The sequence below is a fragment of the Perca fluviatilis genome, chromosome 5 (genome assembly GCF_010015445.1).
Source record: "Perca fluviatilis chromosome 5, GENO_Pfluv_1.0, whole genome shotgun sequence".
Taxonomy (NCBI): domain Eukaryota; kingdom Metazoa; phylum Chordata; class Actinopteri; order Perciformes; family Percidae; genus Perca; species Perca fluviatilis.
This window is the reverse complement of record NC_053116.1, coordinates 23,423,524-23,446,854: the sequence shown is the minus strand read 5'-3', so window position 1 is coordinate 23,446,854 and position 23,331 is coordinate 23,423,524. Positions and strand designations below refer to the sequence as shown.

Sequence of the window (23,331 nt, the reverse complement as noted above, 5' to 3'; positions counted from 1 at the left end):
ACGAGGACGGAGGAGATGAGGAGGCTCTATGTCCGAGACCTGCTGCAACTGATACAATAACACTAGAACAGCACCAGACATATTGCTATTCAGACAGAATGAGCAGATTTTTTGGAGATTATGTATCCCTGTGTGCCTGCCTGAGGGGTACACACAGTATTATGAGAAGGATTTGAGTTGACACAAGTCACAGTCGCTCCATCGCCGGTGTGGAGGAGGAGGAGGAGGGGGGGAGATGAATTATTCAACCAGCCAGCGCTGCTCGCCTCTGACGTCTTGTTGTCTTATGGGGAGGTGAGGCGAGCCGGCGACAACAAGCAGCACCTCCTCACAAGGCGGCTGTCACATGACAGCCCCAGGATAGAGCATCCAAGGAACCTCGATTTTCCCGAGGACAGGGCATCATTTCAGAGAGCAGCAGTAGAATAATAGCTTCCTCTCAAAATGACAGCCATCGCTGCGGCACACCATCACAGATTGCTGGTCCATCACTCCCCCCACACACAGGATGAAATGACAGCCCTGCCCCGCTGATAGCGAGGCATCTCAGCCCGAGTAAGTGTTCCTTTTGGCTTAGCCTGGCTTTGATGTTAGTAAACCATAGCAGTGCAATATTCAGCTCTGAGATTTACTACCTGCTGCTGGGGTGATCTCTTAAAGCTTGGTGTTTGTGAAGCTGAGAATATGGAAGGCTGAAGAAAGAAATAAGAAACAGGAATGCTTGATCCATCCTGTAACACGTTTCTCCAGTCAAGCAAAAACTCTATTTGTAGGACATGAGTATTATCAAACCAGACCCAGCATCAGTCCCTCTGCTCAGCTGGAGAATTACATTTCACAAATGTAAAAAAACAACAAAAAACAGTGAGGGAATTAATTGTGTTTTCAGCTTGCTTTCTTCTTTTGCCTTTCTGCAAATGAGCAGTGAGTAACCAAACTAGTTTACCCTTAAAACAGGATTATGGTGTCTCATGGCTGATGGGATTTAGCAATCTGCACTACCTCAGCATACAAACAAATGTGTTCACAAAGAAATAAATATAATGTATCAGAAGGTATGAAGAAAAAAAAAAAAGATCAAGTTGTTTCTTGTGGTGTAACTTAGTCGTTTATTTTAATTCCACAAATTTTTCAAAAAAATTACAAAATACTCAAATGGAGAGAACACAGGACTCACAATTTTTCTTATTATTTCTACTTTTTGTTTACATTGTGTCATCCCATGGCGACTACTCATATATACAATAAGCTTCAAGATACCAGTATATATATAAATCTTAGCAGTCAGAATTTACATTCTGCTATTGCCGCTTTGAAACAAGAAGCTAAACCATTGACAACACTTAACATCAAAGGTTTTGGAGACAAAAAGAGGGAGTAAAAGGCAAGGGAATCGTCAGGAAAATGAGGCAAGGTAATGATGATGAGGAGTACGTCGTCAGAAGAAAGACAGAAATCGGTGGGAGATGGCAAGACAAAGTGACGGGTTCTTGTCGGGGCTTCAAAGACTTTTGGGGATTTTTAAAAAAGGGTGTCAAGAGTTTTATGATGTTTGCAAGCGTTTAAATGTAAATTATAGTGCTCCAAAGAAAAGATATGGACACTTTCAAATGCAAGTGCAGGTTCTTCATTTGGTTAAAAGAAAATTTTAAAAAAGCCACAGTTTTCTAAATGTCCATGACAGTCAAACAGTCTTAGTGCATGGAACAAAAGCAGAATGTCATGTGTCGTGTCATGGCTACAGTAAAAACAAACAAACAAAAAGGACATATTGGGCTTATGTGCACTGGTATGACAGGTCAACACAACTTCAGTGGCACACACACAATCACACAACTCCTGAGGCCCAGGAGTGCGTGTGTATTCCCAAGGAACCAAGGCATACCAAAACATAGTGAGGAAAACACACTCACTCACGCACGCACGCACACACTCACACACTCACACACAATCATCGACCCTCTACCTCCTGGTCACCATGTGTCGGCAGACCCCCCCCCCCTCTAGTGTCACAGTGAACATTATTACAGCCTAGTTGGAGGATGACTCAGTCGGACTTGAGCCCTGCAGCAAACATGGGTGACTGGACCAGGTGAAGAAAAGGGGACACCCACAACTAGCACCAACTCACAACCATTCACACATTTAAAACAATCCTGAAGTCCGGTTAGCCTCCTGATATAGTGAACAAAGATAAAATTCAGGTCCTGGTAATTTAAAAAAAATTGCCAAATATGTTTCTGGCGTCCAAAAGTTTAAAATCATAATTAAAATCCTTCTCTGTAAAAACAAAAAAAAAGTAATGAAGTATTACTCCAATGTGTTGACTTAAATATTAATTTAAACAAAAGGATAAAACCAAATCAAGTGGAGCGCAAGGAAACTCTCCCAGTGCAAAAATTTAGTTTTCTCTTTAATCCATTGCTTCAGTGTGCACTCCACAGAAGCCTTTTCAAGTGTTTTAAATCCTTAACTCAACACGTTAAGTTTACACATTCTGACAACCTGCTGCGTGTCAAAGTTGTATGATGAATGGACGTGGGTGTGACAGGTTTATGGTTTACATAGTGTATGTGGGACTAAATCTAACACAGTGATGTCAGAGGAACGTTATAACTGAGAACTCAGAAACTGCTGATATAATGCCATGGTGCTCCCCTCTGAAACAAGGGATAATGCTTCAAAACAATTATATTGGAGACTTGGTTTGGAGTCCACACCTAGTAATAATAATAATAATAATTATAATAATAATTATATGTTTATATATACTATTTACAGACTCAAAAAACACCATGCTGTAGCTTTTCTTAAAATTATTTAAAAAAAACTCCAACAATGTATTAAAATAAATGTTGAGTTTAAGATAGCACTTGTTATTTTTCCATAAACGGCCTGACCAGTCTTGTCTTTTTTTGTTGTTGATAAGCACAGTGTCTTGTTCTAGCACCTACAAAAAAAACGTCAGGAAAGCTTGTCATGCAGGAGTCTTGAGGACGTTGTCACTACTGGCTATATACCAAAGAAAGTCAATGTCTTGAAAAATAATAATAATAATAAAAAAAGTCCTTGACAGAAACAAAAACCAAATATCAGAAGAATTCTCAGACGATCCACTTGGCCTTTTTTCGTTGTTCAAAACTGAATGAACAACTCTGTAACAACTTCCCGTGTCCTGCACCTGTCAGTCGCTGCCTCCCTTGGCTGGTTACAGCTGCTTGTCACTTTCCTTCTTGAGCCGGCTGAAACACAAACAAAAAAGTATTAATATTTGACAAATCAAAGGCACACACACTCAGTGTATGTAATGTTTTTAAGTCTAATTTATTTTGCTTATCTGACCTGTAGTAGTCCTCCTGGCCAGGCAGTGGTCCTCCGTGCATGTGATGGTGTCCGTGGAGCCACTGCTGCTCCATGGCCAGCCTCTGGAGCTCAGCGGACTGGGCATGCATGGCCTGCAGCTGGTGGGCTGCGGACATGGGCGGTGGCAGACCTCCTTGTAAGTCCCGTGGGTATGGAGTACCTGGAGGAGGCACAAACAAAAGATTTGATCAGGCAATCTGGCAGAGCTCGGATTGATAGATTGGATGTGATATTGCTGTTAATGCGAGATGATATTGGCAGAGAGCCTACCGAAGACCGGGTGGCGCAGCATCTCGTGTTCATGCGGCGGCTGGCCAAGGAGAGGGTTGGGGATGGCGCCGTGCGGGTAAGGGAAGCGAGCCAGGTGAGGTCCTGCTGCCAGGTGATCTACTGCCAGGGGATGGCCCCCAGAGCCTGGAGGACACACAAGACATTCACCACCACCTTCTGGGCGTCAGAGTCTTAGGTTCAGGGTACACTCATTTCACAATAGTTTATCACAGACAGTGCATACTACAGGCATTAGTGATAGACAGCTTAATATATGTTACTCCTCTCAAGGTTGACCAAAGAGTGCAGGGACAAGTTAACTATATTTATCCACTGAAAAACATCAGCTGGCTCTATCAAGAACGTAATGAAGATATAATATGCTTTAATCCAATCTAATAAGTCAATGCTGTATACATTACTAAAGAGACAATAAAATATAAAGTTTCAGACCATATGGTAATACATTTAAACTAGAAAAGACGGAAGTGAAATTAATGAATGAATGAAATTAATTTAAAGTCCCTTCTGTTCACTCTTCACTGTTATGAGAGGAGTATTATATATTATATTTATAATTGTATTTACAGAAAACTTGATTCAGATTACAGCACAAGATACTTAATAATATTAACCCCCCATAAAACTTAATATTTGTCTACTAAGTTCCTTATTGTACATTATTTGACTTGCTTATAACAATTTAAGTTTCCCCAATTTCTGCTTACATTATCATCTATGCTCAGTTTTTCAAAGATTCTTTAAAGAAACTTCTTTTCCTAGAACCTTGAACCACAGAGTTGGTACCATTTCAACTGGTCGGCAATATTTCTACTGCCTCTGATTAGAAGATGTGATGTTAGTTTTGTCACCTGTTTAATTCTATCCAAAATCCTTCATACATTTATTCAATTATTTTACTAGAAAAAATTGACTTTATGATGTTTTACTAAAATGGCTTGCTAATAATTTAAAATAATAGAGCAATTTGTACGCTAAAATTGTTGCATCTTGAATAAGTAACATTTCTGTGGAGTGCCCCAAGGTTCTATTCTAAATCCTCTACTATTTTTGAAATATTTATATTTACCAATAGTTTATAAAAATAAATTTCTTCTAATCTTTGTGCTGATAATACAGATCTACCTTTCTACATCAAAATGCATAAGTAAACAATATTACACAATACCATTAAAATCACACCATAAAATATTCAGAAAATGAAGCTAAATACATCCATTTAATAATAAATAAATATATAAATAAATATAGGCCTTACTCTATACAAAAGATCAATGTATCAAACACCTGCTAAATGTGTCTTTAAAAGTCTTTGGAACATATTGAAATATTGACATGTTAAGAGTTTGATTCATCATTCTTCCCATTTGTAAATGTAATTATAGAAACATTACTGTTTATTGCAGAAAGAGAAGACCAGACAATGTAAATGTATTCAAAACTGAGAATTTAATACTAAATGAGATTGACTGAGATCCATTATAGGAAATGTAAAAAGCTACTCTGACAAAATGGTTGCCATCATAAGAGAAAAGACAAGAAAATCTTGACATAACTTGCCAATTTGCAACCTCTATTTACAATATATACCTCTATATGTGAATATATGTATTTGAATATAATAAAACATATATGATATAGCTGTTACAGTTCAATTTTACACTGGTATCATGGCATGGAATAATTTGCCTACTACTACAAAACTCCTATCATCACGAAGGATTTTTAAAACAGGTAAAGCAGTTTTTATGGAACAAGGTGAATATCTATTGATAAATTGGTGAGTTTTTATAGCATTTTTTGTTTGTTTTTCATTTAGTTTGTTTTTTACGTGATGTTTTTATTTTATTTTATTTTTTTTACTTCTCCATATTGTATGTCTTTTTATTCTGGTTTGTTTGTTTTTTGTATATTGTTTTACGTGTGAAACACCAAGGACCGTGCTGGAAATAAGTATTTTACTTTAGCATGTTATCCTTTGGATTACTGTTTTATTGTCTTTATCCAGAAATCAATCAATCAATTAGTTGTATTGTGTAATTTTAAGTGGTACAGTCAGTGGCATTTGCATGCATGTATACAGGGCTTTCTTTTACCTTGGTGAAGAGGATCTTGCTGGTGGAGGTGGAGATGGGAGTGAATATGCGAGTGCTGGTGGTGGTGTGGTGTGACATTGAACATCTGTAGGCGGGCGATGGGGTCGTTGGCCACTGTGGCCATCCTCTCAGCATGGAGTCTCTCTGCAGCCAACCTCTCTGGGTAGCTCATTTCTTGCCGCAGCTGGGGCCCACCGAGGGCCAGCCGCTCACGCTCTAATGGGTTCAGGCCCGGATGGAAGGAGGCGAAAGGGGGATGGCCGGCCATGGGGGGCAACGTGATAGCCCCATGCCGGGCAAAGTGCTCCATGGGGTTTGTGGAAGGGTGAAGTGTGTCCATTTCTGGAGGCTTAACCTCAAAACCAGGTTTCATCCTTTCCCTCAGCTCCCTCTCACGAATCTCCCTCTCACGCATCTCCCGCTCTCGTAGCTCGCGCTCCCGCATGGCCGGGTCAGCGTTGTACAAGCTGGGCATATGATAGGCCAGCAGCGGGTCTGCAGGGTTGAGGGACACAAAGAAGGGGTGGTTTCGATTGGTGGGGGACATGACGTGGGGTCGGGCATACTCGCTGAGAGTGCGCAGTGCAGGGGTGTCAGGTCCAATGTACGGAGGCACAGCTGCGATCGTAGTGGGGGGGCCATCATAAGGTGGACGCATGTGGGTGGGTCCGGCCATCTGAGGTTCACCCATTCTGCCCTCATGAGAGGAACTGGAGGCTTTCTGCGAGGAGAGAAACACCATGTTTAGCAAGATTTAGAAAAAAATGAACCACTAGCAAACTAATAGGAGACAAACAAAACCACTCACCGCAGCTCGTTCTGCTTCCTTTTCTCGTTCCCGCTCTCTTTCTCGCTCTTTTTCCCTCTCCCTCTCTCTCTCCTTCTCTTCCCTTACTTTCTGCTCAGCTTCCCTCTTGGCTTTCTCCAGAGCTTCCTCTCGCTTCTTTGCCAGTTTAGATGAAGCCAGTGGAGTGAAGTAGTAATCTGTCCTAGCACATGAGTTGTAGCCCCGGTCCAGGTGCTTGTAGAACCTGTGGTTATGGTCGAGATAAAACATTCAATATTTACTGAGAAAAATTGAAGGATATTCCAGTTCATAAATTAATACTTAAAACTAAAAAAGACGAGAGAGATAGTCATGTTTAGTTTTGCATTTTGAATGGCAGGATAATGTCCCATTAGATGAAAAGACAGCTTGTATTAGCGTACACTGGTCCAATATTCAAAGGGAAACAAACTCTTTGCATTCACTTCTGCTGCTATGTTGAGTATGTATTAAAACCCTAATTGCTATTCATTGGCAGTCTGTAAGCACAAGGCAACAACATATACTCATATGCAGTTCACTCCCATCTCACTGTAATTAATCATCCTGCTCTCCATCCCCAATAATTCCTTGCCATCAGCCCCTCAGAGATCAGGGCTAATTGTGGCCTTGGATGGCTGTTTTGCTGGGGAGGACATACGATTTGTTACTTACATCAAAGCCTTAAAATCTGAAGGCAGACTCTTTTTTGTTGGATGTGTTTGAGAGCTAATCAGCATCCCCAGACAAGACAGTAGGCAGCTCAATAACAGCTTGTGCAGGTGTATGTTTTTCTATTTTACAGATAGCGTTTGGGTAGAAATCGGTGTTTGTAGACATACCGTGCTGACTGGCTGGCATGGCTGGGCGTATTGACGATGGTAGGCTCTGGGGAGGGGCTTCTCTGTGGGGGTGGAGGGCTCTCTGGCTCTTCTGTCTCATCCAGAGGCTCCTCTTTGATGTGTACAGGTGGGAGTACCGGGCCCGGGCCGGCACAAGTGACCGAGGCAGGTAGTGGCATGGAGATGGAGGAGGGTGGAGCAGAGGAAGATGGAGGCTGTATGCCAGGCATAGAGTGTGATGAGGATGTGGGAGGGCCGGTTGGAGGTAGAACTGTACTGAAAGGATGAGACGAGAACGGCGGCTGCAGTGTCCCGTTTGGTTGTGAGGCTGCTGCGGAGGGTGGCAGAGGAGGAGCTGGAGGAGGTTGGTGGCTGGCTGATGGTGGGAGGCTCTGGGACTGAGTGAGAACTGGGGGTTGGGCTGGGGGAGGCTGAAGCTGTTGCCCCTGAGGCATGAGCTGTAGGGGAGGTGGGTGTGCTGATGGAGGATGGTGGGTGGATAAAGAGCTGAGGGGCTTGAGTGCAGGAGGTGGAGGCAGGTTTGAAGGCATTTGAGGGAATGGAGGCGCTGACACGTGGGGTTGGTGTTTGTGGGACTGTGGGTTGGGTATCTGAGGGATGGGTGTTGTTGGTGGGGGCTTGATGTGAGGCATGGACATTGGGGCAGGGGGCAATGGCTGCTCTCTGGGAGGCTGGCCTCCACTCTGAGCAGATGGCTGGGACTGGGAAGGAGGCGTGTGCGGCCTCTGCTGTGATTGGCCAGAGACTGGCAAGGGTGGGACCTGAGACTGACCCACAGGGAAGCCCTGATGGGGCATGGAGTGAGGGTGAGGCATGTGTGAGGGGCCAGGCTGCAGTGGATGTGGCATGGGAGGCATAGGCCCATGATGCGAGCTGGGTAATGATTGAGGTGGTACTGGCGGGCCAGGAGGCGGAGCCTGAGTCAAAGGTGAATGTGGAGAGGGAAGCCTTTGAGGGTGGAGGGATGCTCCTGACTGGATAAGAGACATCGGGCTTGCCTGGGGCAGAGGCTGGGGAGGTAGAGAGGTGGAGGCCGCTGTGGGGGGCAGTGAAGGGGCTGAGGTTGTTGGCGGAGGCGGTGCCGAGGAGGCGGCTGAGGTGCCTGGCTGACACTGGATGACTGGAGGATGCTGGCTCTGCAGGAGCTGCTGCTGCTGGGCAGATGAGTCTGAGTCACTCTCATTGTCACGGGGGCTGGGAATGCTTGGGGAGGAGCTCCGGTTGTCCTGGTCAATGTCTTTAGGATCGCTACTGAGCTCCTCGTTGATGCTGCGTCCATCAGAGCTCTCGCCCTCACCCTCCCCTTCCCCCTCGCATTCTGAGGGTGAGTCTGGCCGACTCAGCTCCTGAGGGACAGAGGAGAGAGAAGCATGAGTATCATAAAACCAAGTCTATGCATTCCATTGAAACACATCCGAACAGCAAAACAAAAGACCAAAGACTCACTTGTGTCTTGGACTTTTTGGCGCTGGCCCTCTCAGGCTCCTCTGTGTCTGAGGCTCCCTTCTCGCGCTGCCGTTTGGCACTCTTCATAGGTGAAGGAACCTCCTCTTTAATCTTCTGTAGAGCAAAAGCAGCAGAGCCATTAGGGTACATTTCACAGAGAAACGTGCATAGAAAAACAAAGTTTCAAGCAGTCTATGCTGTGTTGACCTTGCTGGGCTTCTTCATGGAGTCTGTCTTGCTGTCAGTGCTGTCAGTACTTGCTGCGCTGGGAGAGGTACGTCCACTGGAGCGCAAATCCTCATTGGTAGGCGAGGCTCTGCCATCAGGACTGGCTGTCTGCTTTTTACGACCACTACGTAGCGTCGACATCTGATAAAAACATGAAATATGAGTAAACATGAATCATGACTAACATTCGGTCGCCATATAATTTGCATAGAAGAAATTAAGATGGACATACACTATACGCAATTCCAAATCCAACTCCAACTTTTTTGACTATCTTTATAAAACCAAGTTTATAAAACAATGCATGTCAAAGCTGTCCCTGTGTTAATTGTCTAGCGATGATAAGCTTATTGCTTTGGAGTCTGGCTACAGGCATAACTCTGGGGCTATGGGTCCTGAAGGTGAAAATAAAGGGATAGATGAGTGTGTGCGCACCGAGCCTCGGTTCCGTCGGGTCCTCATGCTATGCTTCCCGCTGAGTCCATCCTCTTCTTCTTTGACAGGTTTGAACATAAATGGCGGTGGGTCCACGGGCTTCTCGATGGGGGGCAGCTCACCGTACTTCTTGAAGTGAATGCGGCAGTCTGTGCACAGCAAGATGTTCTCCCGGCCCCCGTGGTGCCAGTCCTTGGAGGCTGAGGAAAGCCATTTACAGTTGTAAAATAAAACACAGAAATGATCTCAGAAGTACAGTAATATTGTTGAATATAGTTTAACACTAATGAGATAAATATTTTTTATGCAGGAGATGAATCAGTGATAATGTACGAATCTGTCCTCCGCTGCATAAATACTTTTCAGCAAAGTAGTAATAAGGTCTATATGGGTTAACACTACAAAGCCAAAGTTATTAGCCCCTCTAGTTGTAATGACAATAACCTAAGTGTGATTAGATGGGAGCCCGGTACTGAGAGCCAGCTGTGTAAAAGGAGGGGAAAGATAATGAGGTGGAGAGAGTGTACAAGCTGTGGGCTCATGTCTGATTTGATCAAATTAGTCCTGACATCTTCTGATGCCCATCTGTCACACAGCGCTGTGTTGTGCAGGCTCACACTGATCCACATGACCAGTATGAGTGTCTGTAAATGTGGAATGTGGTGTCTTACTGGTAGTGAAACAGTGGCGGCAGGCGTAGCCCTTCAGCTCCTGTTCGCTGTCTTCACTGTCGAAGTCATCTTCACTGGCTGAGCTGAGGTCCACTGGAAGAGAGAGGGAGAAAAAAAAAAAAAAAAACACTTCACATACATCGCTCGAACACCAAAATACACCAGGTCATGTCTCCCCCTTTCCTCTCTGTCTGCCATTGAAGGCATCAGATATACGTACAGAACTCGGGGGGGGGGGGGGGGGGGGGGGGAAGGCGGGCTGGCAGTGTTGAAGAGTTGAAGGCTCGACAACTCGCTGCCTCGGGGGTCTTCTTCCAGTAGTAGTAGAAGGTAATCAGCTCTCCCTGAAATAAGCCAACAAAACAAATTTGGTCAGTTAAAAAGGGCAAATATATCACAAGAACACACACAGGAGTAACAAAGAGGAGGAGGCATCACTTTTGACTGCAAAGAGGTGACTGAATTAAAAGGAATTACAAGGTATAATTCTAAATTATTGAAGAATTCGACAAAAATTACTAAATATCTGCATTGAGGTTGAATAAAATATGTGGAAAATACACATTAGCAGGCAGCACAGTATTTCACAGTGAAAGGCCATGGAGTTGGTGAGTCCATGCCAGGATTTGTAGCTGGCCAGGCATGTTTATGCTGTGGCCCTGTCTGTCCCAGGATTAGGCGAGGAGGCTCACTGAATGCAGGGATATTAGGATCAGTGCATTGGTGGCTGCCTGGGTGGCAGGAGCTTGAATAGGAACAAAAGAACATGTCAGGCAGAGCTTTGGCGCTACAAATAGGGAGTGAAATGGCTCCTCGCCCCTTCACTGGAAGAGTCAATTGAACTTTAATCAAACATTCGGAGGGGCGCGCTTGCCAGGGAGTGAGGCGGATAAATCCAGTGTACAAAAGGCCGCCAGGAAATCAATACCCAACTGAAACATTAACACATGCAATCATGGATCAGAAAGCACTTTGCTGAGGCAGCCTGTGCATATTAACTGCGGCTTTCCGGCCACACTCATAATACACAATCCTTAAAAATTGGCGACAGGAGTCAGGCACAATTATGTAGTTTCCTGTGGGGCTTTGCCCTTTCCTCCCTCACCATGAACTCTTACTTGTTAGTGGTCTTTCACTGCCTCTGTAACATATTCATGAAGGTGTGGTGCGATTGTTGGCTGAGCAGTAAGTCACCTGTAATCTTTACAGCCCAGAGGGCACCCATCTACTGTCTGAGGTCTGTTAAACTGCTGTGCAACAAAGCTCCCAGGGTTTAATGGCTATCGATTGTTTTCCTTCTCCGCTTCAGCTGAGAAACTTGACATAAATTAGTCTGTGCATTGCTTTCTAAAATGCATTAACAGCTTTTCAGCTACAGCTTAACATCTTCTATCAAGATGTTCCATAACAAACAAAGGCAGGAAAGGATATGATGAAGTGGTGGACAGTTGTAAATGGCTATAAAAAGCTTCTCACTCAACCCTATTTTAACAATAAGAGAAAATAATTTGTTTTTATAATAGTATAATAGGCGGGTTTTAATGGACACATAAAGGTAACTGCAGCTTTACTTTCTTATCTCATTAAATACAAAACTACTAGAGGCTAGTTGGTTTCTTGTTTGCTGTGAGAAAACAGGTCAGGGATTGCCCAGCGTTTGCTTCATTATCGCTTCAACAAGTCGTGTGAGTATCTGACATTAAGAAACAAGTCTTTTTCAATCACTGCTTTAATTGGCAGAAAAAGCCCTCCTCAGTGGGGTTATTCTTGTTTAATAAAATCTCCCTTCATGTGGCTCTTAGGGGGAATTCATATCTACCAGTGGCTGTAGGACCCAGTCTTATCAGCCAAAGAAGTGCTGGAACATTCACTGAGGGGGTCTGGGCTAAATGAAACTTTCTCAAATTTCAGGGTAAATTAAGGTGCTGCGCCATGTTATGGCAAAGCCAGTGCTACAGAGTAAAACTATCCCAAGCCCACAGCTTGTGCTAGGATTTTTTAGACCTAAAGACTGTTGCAGATGAACACATCTTGGGTACTGGGAACCACATGTAGAAGCTCAGCAGAGACAAATAAGTAGGAGTCCTTTAAAATACAAAAAACTATTGGATAAAGAAGGAAACCTGTGGAACATTTAGTCTTTAAAATATTGTTTCTGTCCATGCCAAGGACAGAGCAGCTAATGATGATCACCAAAAAACTATTATGTTGCCATGGGTTTGTTCATCCATTTCAGGCTGCTAACAGAACTTTCTGGTCGTTTCCTGTGTGCCTCCCTCTTCAGCCTGGCCGGCCAGTTGAGAAGGAAGGGCGCAGGTGCTAACTGAGGGAAGGCAGGCTTCCTGATGTGAAATCTAATTGAAATGTGCAGATCAAAAGTGTTGAGTGGTGCCGAGCGCTGGCTTTGCTCTGTGCTTAATGACTGTTCTCAGCAGCGCCTCGCTGCAGGCTGACAACTACACAGCCTCAACAACAGCTTGGCAGACACAGGGAAAGGTCACCCTGCCTCTCCATCACTTACACTGTGTCAAGTACCATTACATTAGGCAGGGGCTAATGAAAACATTAACTTGGGCTTTTGAACAGGAATGAACAGGTGCACCGATGAGCTGGTGCAGCCGGATGTGAATGGAAAGGGGACAACAAAAGAAGCAGCTTTATCAAGATTATTTTGAAAATAAGTTATTGCTGGTAAAAAAACAAAAAAAACAAGAAGAAATGTGCATACTGCAAAAAAGGATAACTCTTTGTAATGTTTGTTATATTTTATCTTTACAGTTCATGAATACAAATTTTGAATCCAGTCACATTGACAAAGGAAGGATTGATGTACGCAAGACATCACAGGCAAAACATTCAATGTGTAGTGGAGTTATACAGTATATGATTTATTTTGATTGAAGTGCAGTTGAACATAAACATGGCATGTGGTTGAGAGATGCTTTGTGCTGTAAATTAGTGTCAAAGGGAGATTGACAGATTACCTCTCTCTCAGCCTGCCTGCACGTTCAATTGTGTCCCCCTGAAGTCAAATACGTCCGATCTCTCACACTGACTGTGTACTTTTCCCTATCAAAGTCACTTTGTTATGCTGCCACATGCCCACAGCACACTAAACTTTCATTACCTTGTGTTCCTTTCTCTATGATTGGGTGTTTAGCCAGCGAGTTTGTTTGTACTATTTGAGGCTTCTGAGTAAATTTGCCATTTCTTTATAAAATTAAGATGAAAGTAAAACAGAAACTATTCCATGAACTTGCATTTAAAACAGGTCACAGGTACCCGCTAAAAATTCATGGAAATACTTGAAATAGAAATCTAGATTGGCCGCGGCCTACGCACCATCATTTCCCCCCAGTCCACTAAATCACTGCAGAGTGGTACAGAGTGTGCTGCCGCTCCGCAGTACATGAGATAGTGACAACATAAGCTCAGTATTATAAGGCCTTTTAGACTGCTTCCATCTGCAGGAGCTTTCTGGCCAGTGGATTATCCGACAAGGAAAGGGCTTACCCTCCTATCACGACACTCAGGGCTTCAATTCCGGTTATTGCCACTTAAAATGGTTGTCTACATACGTGTGTGTGTGTGTGTGTGTGTGTGTATGTGTGTGTGTGAGAGAGAGAGATGGATGTGGAGTTCAAGATTATGTAGAGCAATGTTTTGCTGAGAAACAAGTTTTTCATCCATTGTGCAAATCTTGTGCAAATCACTTGTAATTAGCATAAATTAATTTTGAAATAATCTGAGCTCTTTAGAGTAATATCTGAAATATTGTATACAAGACCTTTGCTGCAAGAAATACAATTTTATACTTATTAATATGAATATGTAGAAATGATCATTCAAATAAATTGAGATTTCAGTAATGGCAAGTGATTTTTTTTTGTAACAGAATTCAACAGGTTTTCTACTCAGTGACCGAGTTGTAAACCATCTTATAAGACTAAATAAGGTTTAGTTTAGCCATGAAACCTCTGTAGAGTACAGTTTAATTGTGGGTGGGAGTGCAGGGTATCCTACACTGGGCTCGGTGGTCCTGTGTGCGTGGGCAGGGCTGAGGGTGAGGGCTAAACTTGTGTATTTACACCCTCATCCCCTCTCAGGCCCAGGCCTGAACAGATGGTTTCTGTTTTTCCTGGCAGATTTGTGACAGAGCCACAAAAGGCCCCTGCTTTGACATGAAGCCAAACGGTTAAGGCCGTTACTGGCAAGAGCAGGGGAAGGAGGAGAGAACAGGGGAGAGCTGAGAAGGGGGAGGGCCAATAGTGGAGGAGAGCCGAGAGGGAGGAATAAAGAGCCAGCAGAGGATAACAATGGACAATCGACATCGAAACCAACCACAACCCTAAAACAAATAAAAAAATAAAAAAATAAATAAAAAATCACTCTGCAAATAAAAATCTCTGCAAAATAAAAATCAAGGCAGTGCGCAGGGAGCATGTGATTTCTGGGTTCTGGTGGCTGATAGTGAGTTGTGTAAACATCCATTAGTGCAGCATGAACCTGTGCTCCTCCTGCTTCCTCCACAGTCTGCAGCTGGACTGCTTGCTGATTCATTTCGGTGAGGTGAAGGGGGATGTATTTCTCTAAGCTAAATCAAACGAGGGTTTAATTATGTATGTGCTTGACCCCTGGACTTGGTATTTTTCATCAGCCATGATAGGTTGTACAATGCATCGTTTCAGTGAGTGGTGCTTGACTTTTTTTATCATCTTCATGCTGACTGCAACTGTAGGGGGTAACTTTGTAAATGCTTATGTGGTTGAGCAGTTCAGAAGTGTATTTGTGATGCCTGCAGGGCCATTTGACCAGTCCCAAAGTGAAGAAAAAAATTAAATGTTTATTTATTTTGAGTCTTTTGACAGCATTCCTATTAATGTTTAATCTGTAATTGATTTATCTTCATAGAATACAGATTACATTTAAAAAAAAAAAAAAAAAAAGCGCTATTACGATTTTCTCTTTCTTTAGACTTTTGGTGAGTGAATAGTAAAAAGGACCTTGGCTGGTGGAGCAGGGTGCATGTGAAAGGCAGTTAAATAGACAGCCAATCCCTGCTGCGAAGTGCCTTTCTGCTGGAGAATGACTGAATAAGCTCTGCTTTCACAGGTCAGGGATGCACATGCTGAAGAATCAGCACTCTTAGTGTTTTTCCTGCTGTAAGCGCTTTTGCCTATGAAAGCAGATTGGATGGCAACAGTGCCTTTTTGCTGGAGGGTCGATCCTGCGTGTTCTGCTGATAAGCTAGTCCCCAAAAACCACAACATGAAGCTTACCAAAGAACTCAATTACACAGGGAGCTCTGGCTCGCTCTGGCTCCATCTATTAGGTGGAAAAAAGATTTTGCCCACACTCTGCCGTGTTAAATTGCCTGCGGTCTGCTAAAAGAACATCAATATGTGCTGGTTGAGCTTCCGTCAGCCGACAGCGATTTCAATGCCTAAAGAAGTTATATCATTAACCAAACACGAAAGCTGTTCTGTCACACTACTGACAGCTGCTGCCAACTGGACCAAGCCCCTGTAGTTTGTAGCTGGTTTAATTAGTGTTTGAACCAAAGTATTTATAATCAAAGTCATCCCCAAGGTTCTGGCTGCTGAGCTAAGGAGATGGCAATGAATTAATTTGACATTTGTACAGATTGTACCAGGGCAAACATCTGCTGTGAGGTTGTGTTGAGAACACTGTTCTCCTGTTGGCCATCCTGTAAATGACAGAGCCTGGGGAGGCAGAGTGCTCTCTTTTTTCCCAGAGTACAAGATGCTGCAAGAGCCGCTTAGCACATCACCTCCTGGTTGATCCGAGTGTCGAGACAAGCAGTATATGCATTTTAAAATTATAACATGCTCTACAGTCACAGTTACTTTTGTGCCCTGTACTGTTCGGTCACCTGCCACAATCAAAAAGTAACAACAAACACAAACTGGGAATTTAAGTTTTTATGTTTCAATTGCTGCTACTTGCCCAGCTGTTGTAATCAAACTATTTGCTATCTGAGGACACTTGTTTGACTTGTGACTGTAACACAAACCAAAAACACAAAAATTGTTTTTCTTTGCTTCATCTAGTTTAGGGTCAAAACGATTCCTTGAGTAACTCGAATAATTCGATTACTAAAAATCCTCAATGCAAAATGATTTGCCTCGAAGCTTCGTTTAATCAATGTTACCAACGTTGTATCGCTCACGGGGTTTCCGCATGGATGATTATTATTGTCGCACATCGGTGCTAACACACATGCCATGAAGACTGACGGCGCAAATTACAAAATGAAGAAAGAGCGTAAATAGTGAAGGGCTAAGAGAAGAGACAGGCTGGAGAAAACTACAGAAAGTGTCCAAAGTTTGGAATCAGTTCAAACATAATTAAAACGAAAACTCTGTACAGTGTGTCTACTGCAAAATCAAACTAGCTTACCACAATAATAGCATGACGTCAATGCTTTAGCATCTCAACAGAAAACATTGAGTCTAACTTAATCGAAGCAGACCCGACAAAAGTAAACCAGAGTCGTATGGACGATGAAACTACACCAAACACAACAACTACCAAAAACAAAGGCAAGAAAATACGTAGTGGTGATCACAATTTGATCTAAAGAGCCGACTTGTTGACTATCCCTTCGGAAGAACAGCCGATTGTTGCGCACCATTTTCTCAACATCTGATCAATGATCTACTAGCATAAGTGTAACAGAGCTGTGTAGTATTGTAATCAAATATATTAATGAAAAAAGGTTGAGTATAACTAATATATACTTATAGGCCTATATACAGATCAGTCTCAGGTTGAAACTTGTAAGTTAAGTTGCACAACTTAAGGTAATGTTTATATATGTTTAATGTACGCCTTAGTTTTAGGTTGTTATTGCATTCCAGAAAAGGTTTTCTTTAAAAACAATGTAATATGGCACTTAAATGCACTTAATGTTTTTTTGAGAGATATTGTAAGCAATGTAGGCAATACAAATTTAGCTTTTTCTAAAAATTAAACCAAACTATTGTATATTATTGCTCTTCAATAAAACAAAAGTATTTCTTATCCGATTAATCAATGGAATAATCGGTAGAATACTTGATTACTAAAATAATCGATAGCTGCAGCCCTAATCTAGTTTATTAGATTATGGTTGCCCTATGTTTTATTGTGAAACATTTTTATGATCAATAAATACACAGAACACTGATATGTAACGGATACAAGTAAATAAATGACTTGTATTTTCATGCAATTTATAATTTCTCTCATAGGAAACAAAGACACAAGCTGTACTAAATACAGTTTTAGCCATGAGTTAATTTTTCAGTTTGTTTTACTCCGTGATGCATATTATCCCTAAAATAATCAAGTTCTAGTTATGTTCTTATTTGCACATTAATAGCTTCACATTTAATTTTAAAGTTAACTGCAGTACCTTTTCCCACCAATGAAATGGTTTGGGTTCAGTCATGTATGGAAATTGGACAAAACGCTTTAATTTGATCGAATTTTCAACTGTCAATTGTATCTGTTTGGCAGCAAACAGAGCTATAGTTGATACAAATCTGTTCAGCAAATACTGAGAGTTGATATCCCCTAAAACCACATTTTTATGAAAAACCCTCCAATCAAAATATCAGGAGCAGAGTTATCTGTGATCTGCCATTTCAGCATATTTAGTTGTTTAAACACTGGAAGCAGCAAGCTCATGTTCCATGACGTCCTCTCTGGAGTGAAGGAAATGGTGGCAGCAGCAAAGCTAGTTGCAGACGGTCAGACGACACACCCACTTCCCCCTCTGGGCCTTTATGTGACTTTATATAAAGCATTCCTGAGTGCTAGTCAGGCCTGGTGTGTTTACACAGGGCTGGGTGCTTACCCTTGGCACTGGGTGTTTGAGCCGCGCTGGCACTTCAGGGGCAGCGCGGCTAATAGGGGCTAGTGGGAGGAACGGTGAGGGGCAGACACGCTGTACTGGACCTCTGGATATCAGCCCAAGGGCTTTATGCTCTGCACTCTGGCTCAACAACAGTTGTCCGACCAGAACTCAGGGCAGGAACACCCTCATTTCTGCAACATGCTTCTTTTTCGATGGCTTTGCATGCAAGTGGAACGACAGAAATACGTGCCTGTTACTGGAGATAATAGGAAAATCTAATATATCTTGTCGTGCTCATGTTCCATAGATTTGGTAAGGTAGAAAATAAATGGAGCTTTTTCTCGGGGTATTAACTGGCACTCGCTCAACTTCAGTCTTACAGCACAAAAGCAAGTTCAATCATAAACAAAGTTTATTTTTTCCTGTGCGACAACCCAGGCTTTTCAGGGGCTATAGTGAGCAAAATAAAAATTACCCTTTCTCCTCCGGTCGCTGCTATCCTCCCCGTGCTCTCCCAGTCATTTTATCCTCTTTTCACATGTTTAAAGGGCAGTTTATTTTCCATTTGGAGGGGGAAATTAATCTCTCTCTGCTCAGTGGTGGTGGCAGGCCTAGATCCTGGAGGTCTATTACCTCTCCTGCCAAGAAGACTCCCCCTCCAGGTTGAAATACATTAATACCTCCTTTATAGCTAATCAAATAGACTAGTCGTATATTTCAAAACCAGTAAACATAATTGAAGAAACCTCTGTTCGTACACTTTAATCTCTTATTCAAGAGGTCCAAATTGGTTTTGAGGAATACAAAATGTAGCACAAAGGAGTTGAGACTAAAGAGTTATGAAGTAAAACATACGACATGATATGTAGGGGCTGTAAGAAGCAGGGCTGACATATCCTCAGCTCACAGCAGACAAGGAAATTACGTGTTGAGAAGTATGACAAACACCTTTGATTTCCTTTGATGTCTGTGTCAGCACTGTGGCGGCACACTTCCAGCAGAAGCAGCCTCACAGAAACAGCAAGGTCTGCACTGCTTTATGAATCAAAATGCATATCTAAGAATAATTTAACAGCTAAGTCAAAGGTGTGGAGGACTTTGAAGCAAATGCACATGTACAGCATGTTCCCTTTATAGTCGAGATACAAAACAAATCAGTTTTCCTTGTGGAGATATAATTAGATTAAGATTATAGTAAAAGCCATTTTAAAGAGGAACAACACAAAGTCTATGTGGTTACTACGTTTTGGTTCAACATAATGATCACATTAGTTTAAGTGTTGCTTATCATCGTTAGTCCATTTGTACCATGAAACAAGTTATGTGCAGTACTAATTTAAACATTGACGCATGCGCACACCCACACACAGAGAAAGGAAACTCTGACATCCTTCTGACCGTGTACACAAACACCACATTACAACAGTTCCTCAAAGCTCGGCAGATATAAAATCAATTTGTTTCCTTTAATTAAAATGTTGTCAGTAATCTTACCAAGAAAGATGAGGTAAAATGTAATAACAACACATATTATAAATATACTCCTCAAGATAGTTAAAGGCACAATAATCAACTCAAACGCCAAATTCAAAATACAAATTTGGAACCTACTTTCACTTTTAGGTGCCTACAATGACTCATACTTGACAGCAACAAAATCTAAGTTATTAATATTTTCTGATGCTGTTGAAGGATTGCTGACACCAGTGATGTCAGCAAACAAAGGAGCCTGTATTTTCAGCTATGATCATTTGAGGAATAAACAAAAAAACTCAAATTCTTTGAATATGAACATAGCTCTAATTTAAATAATGAATTGGGCCTTTAAAAGAAAGACGTGTTCCGTCTCATTCAACTTCAATTCACCACTTTGAGACCCTAAATGAAATTTTTTCCTTTAAAAAAAAAAAAAAAAAAAATATTACAGCTTGTTTGATGTTCACTTAAATAGGCTCCCATCGTAACCTGCTTTTTAATCTTTGTTGGAAGGCATTATGTTGCATCTACTCTGAAAGTTGGTGAAAATGTAAAAAACTAAAAAATCTTAAGTGCTGCTGTAACACACAAACATGAGATAAAGCAGGCTGCTCTTCCGACCTGAGATGTGCTATAAACACAGTGGCTCCCATCACATCTGTACAACTTGCTAACAAAAGGTGCTAATTAATGTTTAGCATGTCAGTTGTAAGGTATCAGTGGCAATCTTTAAAGCACATTTAGCCTTTTGTCTTCTCAGGTATAACAATGTTTTTATTTTTCAGACAGCCTGAAGGGAGGTCTGACAATTCTGCATACAGTTGTTGGCAGACAGCATGTACTTCTTATCAATAAGGCCTGTGGTTGATAAACAGCCAAGCTCAAATTATCACACTAAAAATGTTAAATATTGCTCACACTTTCCATTAGGTAGGAGCCTCATTTTATATGTTTCAGTATTATAAAATAAATGGCACACACTGAAAAAGTTCAACAGTATAGAGAGAATTAGATTGTCTTACCGTTTCTTTGTTGGGCAGCAGCTCTTTCCGGATCCTGAAGAAGTTTTTGCCGAACTGTCTCAACCCTTTAATGAAGCGCTTCTGCATTTTTTTCACAGAGAAAGAGAGGGAGAGAAAACTAGTTAGTATCCGTGAAGTCAGCTTAACTGCGACCACATAAAGTTACAGGCTAACACCATGACAAAAAACATTGTTTTCATTTTGCTCGGTTGTGGTTGGGGAGGTTTGATGTGTATCTACAAATCTCTGTCGCTGTTTAAAGTCCGGGAAAAAAACACAGCCATGTCAAAGCAAAACGAGAGAGGAAATGACAAATAAGGCAGGGTAAGAAGCTCAGAATGTCTTTTCATGTGGAGAGAAAACAGTTAAAAAATATATAATTAGTATGAAAACATACTTGACAGTATGCATGTTGTTGCAACGTGTTGTTGATGAAAAGTTTAAGTTTAAAGTCAAAGCCTGAACTTGCATGCACTGTGCATGGCTGACAGTTTCGATTTTTGTCTGTACATTTTGACAATTTTTAAAAGCATATAAAATTCAAAAATTTTAAATCGACAAATTTTCCCTTAAATGAGTGAATGGAAATGAACGACATGATGACAGATATTGTTACATCATAACATCAGATTTAATCTGACATGTAAACTCAATGTGAACATACCACCCCACCTCAATGAGCACAGAAACAACATCTGAAAAACAAATAAATACCAAAAAGCTGAACAACCTAAATGTATTTCTTCTCCTTTAAGAGCCACAGACCGCAAGCCATTAAAAGCGGAGGCTGAAAACATTCATAACCAGCGAAGCAGACAACCAAACAGATTTACTTTCTTGTTCCAGAGGCGAGCCCTGTTCCTCAGTGATCTCAGCCAACCGTTTCAACCAAGTAACTCCAGCAAAAAGCAGGGAAAAGTCCTCAGGGAGCACGGCACAAATCTCTACGTCCAACCACAGGTAAAGGAAAAATTAAGGGGCAAATCCACACTGTCTCTGACGGTACACTGCTTGTTTTTCCCCTTTTCTTTTACAAGCAAGAAATAGCTTGTCACTCTCTGCTCTTCCACTACAAAGGGGAAGGCTTTACATGTGATCTTTCTGCAAGAGAGCCTCTGGTTCGCAGCAGGCTGGAAAACCTGGAGTGGAGTCCTGTGCCTCATGTTAGTGTTCAGCACGGCGCTCATTTCAGCCTGTTCTCGTTCCTTTAGACACGGCACCAGCAGGCTTCATGTCTCACCCCCACAAAGGAAAAGCCAGGCCACTGTTTGTACTGAAACTACACCAAAGCCGCCTACTTTACTGAAATAGAAATGACAGCAGTTCTTTAAATGCATTCAGAGCTTTGGGGTGAGCACGCACGCAGAGGCACAAACTCAACTAGCTGCCAGCGCGAGAGGGGACGCAGGCTGATACAATTTGTGTGGAGAAAGGTCTCGGACATGGTGGAACGAGACAAGTGAGAAGGAAAACCAGACATGGAGTCTTTCCTGAGTACCAGGAGTTCATTTTCCATGCCATGTACAGTATGTTATGTAACCACAGATTGTTTACATACCCAGATTTTGGAGGGGAACAAAGGTCAAATTTACAGAAGTAACACAGCCAGCTGCAAAACACAACTGTCTTTTAGCAGGGAAAATTACAGGCAAGGACAGACCTATCTCAACAACAGAAATGAATGGCTGTATTTATCTCCATTACGCAGACAAACTTCTGTGAGGAACAAAATATTGTTAAGTACAAGGTCTGAGTTACACCAGACAAAATAATCAAACATAAGAGGATCAAAAGCTAGATGTAAAAGAGCTGACAGCTGAACAAATAGAGCCCGTCCTCATCAGTGACATGAGACAGCAGTTAATTTGCATTAATCAGTCAAGGTGTAGCGGTTGATTAGCCAGTAGATGGAGCCGTCTCCAACACAAGCCCCCACCATCTGAAACCCATCTCCAACCACTCGAGGGTTAAGAGCAGATTACCATTTGGACTGTCAGTCAAACTTCATCAGAGCTACATATGACCAGTGGAACGCCAATGCAGAGATTCAGAGGATCAACATTACAGGGCTTGTTTGACAGGCGATGACAAAACTAGGTAAATATTCAGATGAAATTCAAGCTTCAAAAATATTTGTGGAAACAAAACTGCAAAATTTCAAGAGGATGCAAGAATAGTTGAAGCCTGAAGCAGAGTTAGTCCTGATGATGAGGTAGGATACATTTCAATTATGTGTTTATTTTCTAAGGTGAGAGTGCTACGTCTTTACCTGAGGCTGTGGACCTGCAGTGATAAAAATCTGTTACATTTATTTATTTGGCAGTTTTTTTCCAAGGCAAAAGATGTGCCTCTACACTCAGCTCCGTGTTCCACCTGACACAAGTGACATGTGCCTCGAAAATGACTTTTGGATGGAGAGATATAGAGAGTAAGAAAGAGCATTAAAGGTGAGTAAGTACTCTCAGAAGAAGTAGGTCTTCGATTTTTTAAAGACTGAGGGGGATTCTGATCAAATTGAGTTTGGTTTTACCACTGAGGGACCACACAAGGAAAAAAGTTTGGATTGAGATTTCCTGCATCGTAGTACTACAGCAGGATTAATCAATAATTAGACCTGCCCGTGCAGCCTGCGTGTCTGTCCTAATTATGTCACCTTAATTATGCTCCCCAACTGTACTATTTACACAGTCTGGCTGTCCGTCTCCATAGAGGAGCTGTGTCCATACTCCCTCTCTCCTCCCCCCTCTCCCTCCTCCCTTCCGTTTTCTTTCTCT

At 42.1% G+C, this 23,331-nt stretch overlaps 1 protein-coding gene across 1 annotated transcript in view; it reads right to left on the bottom strand.

The window, feature by feature from the left end:
- Positions 1 to 1,089: 1,089 nt before the first annotated feature.
- rerea (arginine-glutamic acid dipeptide (RE) repeats a) overlaps positions 1,090 to 23,331 on the bottom strand; it is a 91,808-nt gene continuing 69,566 nt past the window's right edge. The window contains exons 11-22 of the mRNA XM_039800436.1: positions 20,558 to 20,638; positions 10,419 to 10,542; positions 10,199 to 10,291; positions 9,528 to 9,727; positions 9,072 to 9,233; positions 8,865 to 8,978; positions 7,398 to 8,764; positions 6,559 to 6,781; positions 5,751 to 6,471; positions 3,634 to 3,777; positions 3,343 to 3,523; positions 1,090 to 3,242 (exon numbers count right to left, since the gene is read on the bottom strand). Coding sequence (XP_039656370.1) covers positions 3,209 to 3,242; positions 3,343 to 3,523; positions 3,634 to 3,777; positions 5,751 to 6,471; positions 6,559 to 6,781; positions 7,398 to 8,764; positions 8,865 to 8,978; positions 9,072 to 9,233; positions 9,528 to 9,727; positions 10,199 to 10,291; positions 10,419 to 10,542; positions 20,558 to 20,638 — 3,444 coding nt within the window. The 3' untranslated portion in view covers positions 1,090 to 3,208. The remainder of the gene's footprint in view (positions 3,243 to 3,342; positions 3,524 to 3,633; positions 3,778 to 5,750; positions 6,472 to 6,558; positions 6,782 to 7,397; positions 8,765 to 8,864; positions 8,979 to 9,071; positions 9,234 to 9,527; positions 9,728 to 10,198; positions 10,292 to 10,418; positions 10,543 to 20,557; positions 20,639 to 23,331) is intronic.